Here is a 13,039-nt window from a genome sequence, read left to right on the forward strand (position 1 = left end):
GCAGAAACACCAAAGAAGAATCCCTGTGGGATGCAGAAACTGTCAGAGAAATTTTCTGTGCAATGTTCATATTGTTGTTACTCAGCCAGTGTTTGTGGGTCTGATGGACCCCTTGTATTTTGTGTTTTTTAATGCCCCAAAATCAAACACTTTTTTAAATACTAAACAGATGTTTACCTTATCACAATAAACATCTGTTCAGTATCATTTAAAAGCCACAAAGTGTATATATTGCATCATTATGCCTCATTTGTAGCTATATTTCAGCTCATTTAGTTTCATTTAAGTCCTCTTAATTCAATTTACATCTCATGACAAACTATCTGTATGTAATATGGCTTTTAATTTTTTGCGGCTCCAAACAGATTTGTATTTGTATTTTTGGTCCAATATGGCTCTTTCAACATTTTGGGTTGCCGACCCCTGCTATATGTAATAGAAATGTGTGTGCTCATTAAATATGTATTCTGAAAAATTAGTCAAAGTCAGTGAGTCTCAGTTTGAAAACTTAATTGTATCATTTTCCTTTTAATAAAAAAATGAAAACAGGTCCCACAGACCCAAATAAAACAAAATAAACAATCCAAAACATGACCGAGCTTGGCTAAGCAGTTCAATCGTATCGCTGCTAGTCTGCACTTATTGAAGCAAAATAAGTTGATAACAGCAGCCAGCAATGTTAAAATAATGTCTAAACGGCGGACATGTAGCCAGGAAAATATGAAGAAGCTGCTGATGGTGTGTTTGACTGTTGAAACTGTAGAAGTCCACTTTCCAAGGTAAATGTTGCACAATATTATTAGATTGTAAAGTACAGGTTTGTTTTTTTAGAATATTTCTTACCTAAAAGTTTGTTATTTTTAAAAAGCATGTGTGGTGTTGAAATTGGGATTTCTGTCGTCCAAAAACCAATTACATGGATTCCAATTCGTTTAAAGCAGGGGGCGGGAACATTTTTGGCTGAGAGAGCCGTACAAGCCAAATATTTTAAAAAGTATTTCCGTGAGAGCCATATCATATTTTTTAAAGACTGAACCCAACTGTATGCGTGTATTTTTAATTAAAACCAACATTTTTAGAGTATAATAAGACTCTTATTTTTTTGAATAACACTGTTAACACCTACTCGGTGGTCTAGTGGTTCGAGTGTCCGCACTGAGATCGGTAGGTCGTGAGTTCAAGAGTTGGCACTCAGCATCAAGGGTTGGAATTGGGGGTTAAATCAACAAAAATGATTCCTGGGCGCGGCACCGCTGCTGCTCACTGCTCCCCTCACTTCCCAGGGGGTGATCAAGGGTGATGGGTCAAATGCAGAGGACACATTTCACCACACTTAGTGTGTGTGTGTGTGTGTGTGTGTGTGTGTGTGTGTGTGTGTGTGTGTGTGTGTGTGTGTGTGTGTGTGTGTGACAATCATTGCTACTTCAACTTTAACTTATTCTGAAGCAAACCAACAATACATAAAATACTTCTTACCATTAATGTGACTTAAACAGGTGCGGTAGGAACCAGATGGATGGATTCAAATGCATGAGAATGTTTTATATTTTGAATGTTATTTTTAACACTGACTACCAGTGGAATTATTCATGACTTATTGTGTTAAACAACATCAGCTAAGATTTATCTGAGAGCCAGATGCAGTCATCAAAAGAGCCACATCTGGCTCTAGAGCCATAGGTTCTCTACCCCTGTTCTAAATGGAACTGTGATGAGGTGGCGACTTGTCCAGGGTGTACCCCGCTTTCTGCCCGATTGTAGCTGAGATAGGCACCAGCGCCCCCTGCAACCCCAAAGGGAATAAGCGGTAGAAAATGGATGGATTTGAGATGCAAGTGTTTTGAGTCAAGAGCTTTGTCACAGTTGAAGTTTACTGTACTTCAAATCTTGTCACTCAAGCACAACACACAACATATCTTTGGGCTCCTGGGGGCCCCGCTTTAAAGCACATCATCCTTCTACCTTGTTTACTTCTGTGACACCTCCTTTAAGTTTTGTAATGAATCACATCATCCTGGGGGCCCCGCTTTAAAGCACATCATCCTGGGGGCCCCGCTTTAAAGCACATCATCCTGGGGGCCCCGCTTTAAACCACATCCCCTTTTTTCTCCCACAATAATTGCAGAGGACAAAGTGCAGCGCTTGAAATGTGAGAAAGTTTACAAGCAGCCGATGAAGGAGTTATGACGATAACAGGGAAGTCAGTCTTACCTGCCAGTGTACTTCTTACCTGCCAGTGTGCTTCTTACCTGCCTGTGTGCTTCTTACCTGCCTGTGTGCTTCTTACCTGCCTGTGTGCTTCTTACCTGCCTGTGTGCTTCTTACCTGCCTGTGTGCTTCTTACCTGCCAGTGTGCTTCTTACCTGCCTGTGTGCTTCTTACCTGCCTGTGTGCTTCTTACCTGCCAGTGTGCTTCTTAACTGCCTGTGTGCTTCTTACCTGCCTGTGTGCTTCTTACCTGCCAGTGTGCTTCTTACCTGCCAGTGTGCTTCTTACCTGCCAGTGTGCTTCTTACCTGCCAGTGTGCTTCTTACCTGCCAGTGTGCTTCTTACCTGCCAGTGTGCTTCTTACCTGCCTGTGTGCTTCTTACCTGCCAGTGTGCTTCTTACCTGCCTGTGTGCTTCTTACCTGCCTGTGTGCTTCTTACCTGCCAGTGTGCTTCTTACCTGCCAGTGTGCTTCTTACCTGCCAGTGTGCTTCTTACCTGCCTGTGTGCTTCTTACCTGCCTGTGTGCTTCTTACCTGCCTGTGTGCTTCTTACCTGCCTGTGTGCTTCTTACCTGCCTGTGTGCTTCTTACCTGCCAGTGTGCTTCTTACCTGCCAGTGTGCTTCTTACCTGCCTGTGTGCTTCTTACCTGCCTGTGTGCTTCTTACCTGCCTGTGTGCTTCTTACCTGCCTGTGTGCTTCTTACCTGCCAGTGTGCTTCTTACCTGCCTGTGTGCTTCTTACCTGCCTGTGTGCTTCTTACCTGCCTGTGTGCTTCTTACCTGCCAGTGTGCTTCTTACCTGCCTGTGTGCTTCTTACCTGCCTGTGTGCTTCTTACCTGCCTGTGTGCTTCTTACCTGCCTGTGTGCTTCTTACCTGCCTGTGTGCTTCTTACCTGCCTGTGTGCTTCTTACCTGCCTGTGTGCTTCTTACCTGCCTGTGTGCTTCTTACCTGCCTGTGTGCTTCTTACCTGCCTGTGTGCTTCTTACCTGCCTGTGTGCTTCTTACCTGCCAGTGTGCTTCTTACCTGCCAGTGTGCTTCTTACCTGCCTGTGTGCTTCTTACCTGCCTGTGTGCTTCTTACCTGCCAGTGTGCTTCTTACCTGCCTGTGTGCTTCTTACCTGCCTGTGTGCTTCTTACCTGCCAGTGTGCTTCTTACCTGCCAGTGTGCTGAGCAAACAGTCATGACTCACTCAAGTGCAACATGTAACATATCTTTGGGCTCCTGGGGCCCCGCTTTAAAGTCCATCCCCCTCTTAGTCACACACTTCCACTTAGTGACGGAATCCTTGCAGCTCATCACGTCAGCGGGAGCAAATGTTTGTTCGCTCTCTCGTAAGTCTTTGGTGACGTCATCGCCCCCGACTGCCTGTTTTGTCCTGATAATCAGTGCCCCCGGTGCCATAAAAAGCAACCAACCTCATTGGAGCCCAGAAATGTTTACCTTGCGGCAATTCTGGCCTCCCGGGAGCCGCAGTGTGCTGAGTCAACAAGAGGAATAAACAAGGTGGACTGCAGAGCTGCTCACACCTACCTAAGAAAAGGTCATTGAAGGCGTCATACGCACACCTTGCTGCCATCTGCATGTGGCAGATGTGCTGCCAGGCTGCATGTGGCAGATGTGCTGCCAGGCTGCATGTGGCTGATGTCCTGTCAGGCTGCATGTGGCAGATGTGCTGCCAGGCTGCATGTGGCAGATGTCCTGCCAGGCTGCATGTGGCAGATGTCCTGCCAGGCTGCATGTGGCAGATGTCCTGCCAGGCTGCATGTGGCAGATGTCCTGCCAGGCTGCATGTGGCAGATGTGCTGCCAGGCTGCATGTGGCAGATGTCCTGCCAGGCTGCATGTGGCAGATGTCCTGCCAGGCTGCATGTGGCAGATGTCCTGCCAGGCTGCATGTGGCAGATGTCCTGCCAGGCTGCATGTGGCAGATGTCCTGCCAGGCTGCATGTGGCAGATGTCCTGCCAGGCTGCATGTGGCAGATGTCCTGCCAGGCTGCATGTGGCAGATGTCCTGCCAGGCTGCATGTGGCAGATGTCCTGCCAGGCTGCATGTGGCAGATGTCCTGCCAGGCTGCATGTGGCAGATGTCCTGCCAGGCTGCATGTGGCAGATGTCCTGCCAGGCTGCATGTGGCAGATGTCCTGCCAGGCTGCATGTGGCAGATGTCCTGCCAGGCTGCATGTGGCAGATGTGCTGCCAGGCTGCATGTGGCAGATGTCCTGCCAGGCTGCATGTGGCAGATGTCCTGCCAGGCTGCATGTGGCAGATGTCCTGCCAGGCTGCATGTGGCAGATGTCCTGCCAGGCTGCATGTGGCAGATGTCCTGCCAGGCTGCATGTGGCAGATGTCCTGCCAGGCTGCATGTGGCAGATGTCCTGCCAGGCTGCATGTGGCAGATGTCCTGCCAGGCTGCATGTGGCAGATGTCCTGCCAGGCTGCATGTGGCAGATGTCCTGCCAGGCTGCATGTGGCAGATGTCCTGCCAGGCTGCATGTGGCAGATGTCCTGCCAGGCTGCATGTGGCAGATGTCCTGCCAGGCTGCATGTGGCAGATGTCCTGCCAGGCTGCATGTGGCAGATGTGCTGCCAGGCTGCATGTGGCAGATGTCCTGCCAGGCTGCATGTGGCAGATGTCCTGCCAGGCTGCATGTGGCAGATGTCCTGCCAGGCTGCATGTGGCAGATGTGCTGCCAGGCTGCATGTGGCAGATGTGCTGCCAGGCTGCATGTGGCAGATGTGCTGCCAGGCTGCATGTGGCAGATGTCCTGCCAGGCTGCATGTGGCAGATGTCCTGCCAGGCTGCATGTGGCAGATGTGCTGCCAGGCTGCATGTGGCAGATGTGCTGCCAGGCTGCATCCACCCTCACCTTGCTTTTACTTCTAGGGGAACATTATCACAATTTCTGAAGGCTTAAAACCAATAAAAATCAGTTTCCAGTGACTTATTTTATTTTTCAAAGTTTTTCTCAAAATTTGACCCATCACGCAACATCCCGATAAATGGCTTCAAAGTGCCTGATGTACACCATCGCTATGTCCGCCCGTCTACTGTCATGTAACGTCACTGCTGGAGCCACCAGAAACAAACATGGCGGATAGCACAGAAAGGCATAGCATAGTAGCTCGGATTTCAGCGCTGTAAGACATTCAACAGATTACACGTGTATTGAAACACATGGTTGGTGTGTGGAGGCAGGTACCGAAAACGAAATTAAAGAAGAAACTGAAGCTTTTGAGCCATATCTCGACAAACAGCAACACGGTTAGGAAGCGAGGACGAATTCGGCGATTGCCTTCTAACCAACGATTGGTATGTGTTTGTTTGGCATCAAATGTGGGTGGAGGGAAAGGCTGGATGCAAATATAGCTACAAATGAGGAATAATGATGCAATATAGATAGATAGACAGTACTTTATTGATTCCTTCAGCAGCGTTCCTTCAGGAAAATTAAAATTCCAGCAGCAGTGTACAGAGTTGAGATCAATTTAAATAAAAATAAAAGTAAATAATGGGGGTTTAGATGGAAACAAAATAGAGAAATATTACAAGAATAAAAACTAAAAAGCAACAATGGGAATAAAAATATAACAAGAGAAAGTAGGCAGTAGTGACCATGTTATTGTTTTGCATCCCCTGTCATCCTAGTACCCCCCATCCCCCGCCCCAGAGAGGAGTTGTACAGTCTAATGGCGTGTGGGACAAAGGAGTTTTCGAGTCTATTAGTCCTGCACTTGGGATGAAGCAGTCTAGAACTGAACAGGCTCCTCTGGCTATGTAGAGGGTGACTGGCATCATCCAGGATGCTCACTAGTTTGTCAACAGTCCTCTTCTCTGCCACCCTCACCACTGAGTCCACTTTCATTCCCATTGTAGAACCGGCCCGCCTGATCAGTTTCTCAATGTGCATACAGCTAGCTTAAATAGCATGTTAGCATAGATTAGCATGCAGTCATGCCGTGACCAAATATGTCTGATTAGCACACTCCACATAAGTCAATAAGATCAACAAAACTCACCTTTGTGATTTCTTTGACTTTATCGTTGAAAATGCATCTGCTTTGAGTGTCGCAGGATATCCACACATTTGAGTGTCGCAGGATATCCACACATTTGAGTGTCGCAGGATATCCACACATTTTTGCCATCTCTGTGGTAGCATAGCTGTCGTCGGTACAGTGTGCAGAACAAACGAGGGACTTTTGCATCTTTTGACCAGTGGTGCAACTTGAATCTGTCTCTGTTGGTGTTGTTACACCTCCGACAACACACCGACGAGACATGATGTCTCCAAGGTATGGAAAACAGCCGAAAGAACGGAAAATAACAGAGCTGATTTGACTTGGTGTGTGTAATGTGTGTGACAGATCTAATTAATATGTATTAATATTTATTATATTTAGGTAGTGAGAGGTGGGCACTGTGTCTGACAGATCTAATTAATATGTATTAATATTTATTATATTTAGGTAGTGAGAGGTGGGCACTGTGTCTGACAGATCTAATTAATATGTATTAATATTTATTATATTTAGGTAGTGAGAGGTGGGCACTGTGTCTGACAGATCTAATTAATATGTGTTAATATTTATTATATTTAGGTAGTGAGAGGTGGGCACTGTGTCTGACAGATCTAATTAATATGTGTTAATATTTATTATATTTAGGTAGTGAGAGGTGGGCACTGTGTCTGACAGATCTAATTAATATGTGTTAATATTTATTATATTTAGGTAGTGAGAGGTGGGCACTGTGTCTGACAGATCTAATTAATATTTATTATATTTAGGTAGTGAGAGGTGGGCACTGTGTCTGACAGATCTAATTAATATTTATTATATTTAGGTAGTGAGAGGTGGGCACTGTGTCTGACAGATCTAATTAATATTTATTATATTTAGGTGGTGAGAGGTGGGCACTGTGTCTGACAGATCTAATTAATATGTATTATATTTAACAATGACAGCATTTTTGTTGTAAATTGTGAGGTGTGTGTGTTGTTTTTGTGTTTTTCCAAATGATGACGGATGTGAAGAAGAGCATGTATTGTGTTTGTGTGATGATGTAAATGAGGTGTGCTTGTATTGTATATTAAGTATGTGTCCATGAAAGGGCATTTTATGACTTTTTTTCATTTGATTATGTGATCTGATTTTATTGCATGCTTTTTGTATCGCTTTAATTGAGGTAGCCAGGGACTGCAGATGGAAATGAACTATTTAGCTATAATCAGGTACAGAACATATCTGTCTTTGACCTTAATGTTTCTGTGCATTGTCCCTTCAAATAAAGACTAAACTAAAGAGAGATCTTGGGACTCCATCACGGCACAAACTAAAAGCTCCAGGTGGATGACAGTGAGTGTGTACTTGAGAGCAGTAAGGACCAGGAGGGTGAAGTTACTTCTTGTTCTACTTGGGACTTGGCTTCACTTCATCTCAGAGCTTCAGAGTCTCCTGCTTGCTGTTTGAGCAGAAAAGAAACATTTTCAGCGCGAGGTTGATTGAGCGACCGTGCGTGCGAAGAGCTGAGCTCAGGGAGGCTATTTATTCCTCAGCTGCTTGCGTGGACAGGTATGCCAACTATGACCACCTTAAATCACCTGGGATTGATTAGAAGCAGATGGACTCTGGCGTTGAATGGCATTCCTTTCCATACTGAGCAACATACTCCTATTTTCCACCCCCACTGTGGACTTGTTTTCATAGCAGACCAGTCTTAACCCCCTTCTCTATCATCTTTATGATGACTCAAGTCTTGTACCCCCTTAGAAACTTCCCCACTCCTATTTTGGAACCCCGGTCATGAAGTGGCGTGTGGGGGTGGAAAAGGAGTTGTGGGCCCAAGGAAGGACATTCCCAGAATTCCTGCGTCTGTCTGACGCAGCGAGGAGGTCTGCAGCTCTGCTTTGTAGGGGCAGCGAGGCGGTGGAAAGAGAGGGATTAGGAGGTGTGGAAGGACTGATCAGCGCTGACGGGAAAGAGAGGAAAAAATGAGAGGGAGAGAAATGTCACTAGCAAAAATGTTTTGCTTTCCTGGCGCTAATCACATCATTATCCTGAAGCATGTCTGCAGCAAAGTAGTCCTGGGGTTCACAGTCAGGAAGAACATATTTGGACAGTTTCAGCGTGTGTAGGATAAACGTATTAAAACACTTTATTTATCCCACTGTGGGAAAATGATGTGGTTGCAGTGCTGATGCAAAACTTGCACACTAAAAAGGTTAAAAAAAAACAAGAGGGAAACATAGAAACTAAATACATTAAACCCCCACAGATGTGATGGAACCAGTGCCCTCACTTCTACATACAGCTACAAAACTAAAGCACAACAATATACATCATGTATATGTATATGCATGCATGTATATATATATATATATATATATATATATGTGTGTGTATACTGTACATGTATATAAATATATGTGTGTATGTATATATACTGTAAATGTAAATACATATATGAGTGTATGTATATATACTGTGAATGTGTGTGTGTGTGGATATATATATATATATATATATACTGTATATGTATATTTATATATGTATATATGTGTGTGTGTGTGTGTGTGTGTGTGTGTGTGTATGTATGTATATATATACACCTATATTTGTGTGTGTATATGTGTATGTATATATGTGTATCTATGTATATATATATATATATTTGGGTGTATATGTATATATATGAATGTGTATATATATATAAATGTGTGTGTGTATATATATATATATATATATATATATATATATATATTTGTGTATGTATGTATATATATATGTGTGTATATATTTATATATGTATATATATGAATGTGTATATATATATAAATGTGTGTGTATATATGTGTATGTGTGAGTGTGAATGTTGTCTGTCTGTGTTAGCCCTGCGATGAGGTGGCGACTTGTCCAGGGTGTACCCTGCCTTCCGCCCGATTGTAGCTGAGATAGGCGCCAGCGCCCCCCGCGACCCCGAAAGGGAATAAGCGGTAGAAAATGGATGGATGGATGTATATATACATATATATTTGTGTGCATTTAAATATATATATATATGAATATGTATATATGTGTATGTATATAAGTGTATATATTTATATATATGCATGTTAGTATGTGTGTGTGTGTAAATATATATATATATATATATATATATGTAAATATTTATGTGTGTATGTGTATAAGTGTATATAAACGTGTGTGTATATATATATTTGTGTATGTATGTATGTATATATATATTTGTGTGTATATATTTATATATGTATATATTTGTGTATGTATGTATATATATATTTGTGTGTATATATTTATATATGTATATATATATGAATGTGTATATATATATATATGTGTGTGTATATATATATTTGTGTATGTATGTATATATACATATATATTTATGCGTGCATTTAAATATTTATATATATGAATATGTATATATGTGTGTGTGTATGTGTGTATGTATATAAGTGTATATGTATATATTTATATATATATGCATGTTAGTATGTATGTGTGTAAATATATATATATATATGTATATATATGTATGTGTATATATTTGTAAATATTTATGTGTGTATGTGTAAATATATTTGTATACATATGCATGTATGTATATATGTATATGTATATATATTTATATGTGTATATATATGTATATTTTGTTTGTGTGTATATATATATTTGTGTATGTATGTATATATACATATATATTTGTGTGCATATAAATATTTATATATATGAATATGTATGTGTGTGTGTATGTATATAAGTGTATATATATTTATATATATGCATGTTCGTATGTGTGTGTGTATATATATATCTATGTTTGTGTGTATATATATATGTATATATATATGTGTATATATACGTATGTGTATATATTTGTAAATATTTATGTGTATGTGTATATATATTTGTATACATATGCATGTATATGCATGTGTATAAATATATATGTGTGTGTGTGTATATATGTATATTTCGTGTGTATATATATATACATATATATATATATATACACGTGTGTGTATACATATGTATGTATGTATATATATATATACATATTGTGTGTGTGTATATATATATATATATATATATATATATATATATATATATATATATATATATATATATATATATATATATATATATATGTATATATGTTTGTGTGTGTGTTAGTGTGTTCGACCTTTATTTAGTGTTCAGTGGTGACTTCTTAAAGTTTTTTAATCAATCAGAAACATCAAGCATGTTTTGCATTTTCCCATCATGCTTTGCAGAAGATTTAAATGTGAATAATGTTTTGTGATTGGACAGACATGTTGTCTCATGCCCACAAAGTTGAGTTGTGTTGTGTGTGACCATGTGTGATGACTTGTTGTCTTACTTGATTTGTGCCAAGTGTGGGGACGTCCTTGGATTGGGTCGCGTATAAAACTTGCTATGCTGTGTACACTTTCAAGTGCAATTCATGGTCATTAACTTGAATTACTCACAGTGTCCACAAGATGGTGGCAAACTGGCAGCAATAGTATTTTCAGATATTAAAGCCAGATTCTGTAATAAACTGGTGTGGCAAACTGAAGACACTCTGCCTGTAGTGACTTACTCACTACTCAACTCAAACATGTCGGCTCAACAATGGCGGCATAAAACACACACAAAAGTCCATGTTTGCCATGTTTGTCCTTTGTTTCCACCACAGCTCTGATTGTTTGTCTCCTTCCCTGCTGTGATTGGACAGGTGGTGACCCCCACCCGAGTGGGACAGATGTACACCTACAGTCCAGGACAGCACAAGCAGCAGGACCTCTATGATGTCCCACCCAGCAGGTCACAGGGGGTAGGTGCTGCTCACTACACAATTAGCACCTTCCAGGAATAACTCTTAGACCTTTGACATTCTTTTTGAGGTTGTCACAATGTATGTGTCATAGAAACATGCATTTGTGTCTCTGCAAAGCACATTTAAATCATTCAAGTTATCTTTTAATGGGATTCATCTCAATTACTGTATTTCCTTGAATTGCCGCTGGTTACATAGTATGTGCCTGCCTAGAATTACTGCCGGGTCAAACTCCTTTCGCAAAATATTATTTTTATTAGCGCATGTCTAAAATTTCCGCCAGGTCAAACTCGTCACGTCACGAGTGACACTTCACCTGTCATCATTTTCAAAATGGAGGAGGCTGATTTCAATCATTTGAAATCGCATAAAGGGAAGAAGATTAAGAACTATTCAGTAGGATTTAAGGTCCAAACTATTGAATATGCTAAAAAGAACAGTAAGCAGCTTTGTTTTATTAATATGCCGTAGCTGCGTGTGTCAAATATGAGTCATTAAATGACTCCCGCCTCCTGGTGGTAGAGGGCGCTAGTGATCCTTCTTGCGACTACTCGGCTGCAGAAGAAGTGACAACAAGCAGCAAGAGTGAGCAGCGATCCTTTATTTTTTCCTCTCGCTTGCACTTTTAACATGGAGGATTACATATCTAAAATAAAACTGTTTTCTAAACTGGACTTTTAATGGAAGCAGGAGGTAATAAAGGAAGATCTCCATCGAGACAGAGAGACTTTTAAACGGAAGAAAGATAAGGAAGACTTCTATAAACAAGTTATTGATGCTTTTGATCAGAAGGAGCTGCGAATGAACTTCATTTATAAGCAAAGGTAAGACCATAATAACGTTTTATTTAATTAAATGTGGTTTTCATGATGGTATCCTTACATCACACTCAAATTTATAAGCGCAGGCCTAAATTTACCGCATGCTTTTGGTAAGCGCCGGGGTGAGAACAGGTTTTAAAATAATTAGCGCATGCTTGCCTTTACCGCATGCCTTTGGTAAGTGCCGGAGTGAGAAGAGGTTTTTAATTAATTAGCACCCGGCGGCAATTGAAGGAAATATGGTAATCATTTTTTAAATCAGCAATAATCAAAATCATCTGATTTTTAAAATTAGCCCAAATATTTCTCCAACAATGAAACTCTTATAGGATGTTTGCAAGTGTACTTATTACTGAGTACTTCCCATGCTATGGTGGTGTTGTCATGGCAACATGTGGGGAATAACAGTCAGGAATCATTCAGGGCGGCGGGGAAAAAAACTATTCACACCCGGTTTGCAAGTTTTTTTTTTATAAGACTCTGAATTGATTCAGAAATATTCAAGACTTTAAAAAGAGGATTTTTAGTAAGTCTCTGTGCTCGCATCATTGTCATGACAACTGATCTTTTTGCTTCGTCACGTCTTAAAAACATGAGATTGTTTGGCATTTTTCTCATACCGAATTTGACAAAAGAACATAAGGTTATTGCTCATTTTGTGCCGTGTAAATGCTAGTTTATTGTTGTCGTGTGTTCATTATTGGTTTTTTTAATATCCGTCCATTTGAGCTTTAGCATCAAGCTCATCGCTGCTTCTTGCTTGAACTGTAAAACAATTACCTCGTGATTTATGCTGCCACCTACTGGACGGACTAGTAGACTAGTAGCCACCATTGTCATGTCTACAGCAGACTTAGTGATGTTGGTGTTGCAGGTGTATGATGTCCCACCTGGTCAGTTGGCAGGCGCACGGAAGCAAGACATCTACGACGTGCCCCCGTCTCAAAGTGACCTCAGGACAGGACAAGACGTGTATGACGTCCTTCCTTCTTCTTCACAAGCAGTGAGTAAGAGCTGTCCTGCTTCTTGCAACGATCCACACTGTTGATTTGTCTGGGTGACAACTGGCAGCTGGATGTCCCCTTCATCACATTCTTGGGGTTGTGCCTGACTGCGCTTTCAAACCTCCAGTAGAAAGTCAAAA

At 41.3% G+C, this 13,039-nt stretch overlaps 1 protein-coding gene across 3 annotated transcripts in view; it reads left to right on the forward strand.

Annotated features, from left to right (window-relative positions):
• nedd9 (neural precursor cell expressed, developmentally down-regulated 9) overlaps positions 1-13,039 on the forward strand; it is a 248,972-nt gene that overhangs the window by 224,548 nt on the left and 11,385 nt on the right. For all 3 annotated transcript variants that reach the window (XM_061881515.1, XM_061881514.1, XM_061881513.1), the window contains 2 exons: positions 10,973-11,071; positions 12,770-12,898. In XM_061881515.1, the coding sequence (XP_061737499.1) occupies positions 10,973-11,071; positions 12,770-12,898 (228 nt within the window). The remainder of the gene's footprint in view (positions 1-10,972; positions 11,072-12,769; positions 12,899-13,039) is intronic.

This window comes from Nerophis ophidion, linkage group LG21 (assembly GCF_033978795.1).
Source record: "Nerophis ophidion isolate RoL-2023_Sa linkage group LG21, RoL_Noph_v1.0, whole genome shotgun sequence".
NCBI classification, from domain to species: Eukaryota; Metazoa; Chordata; class Actinopteri; order Syngnathiformes; family Syngnathidae; genus Nerophis; species Nerophis ophidion.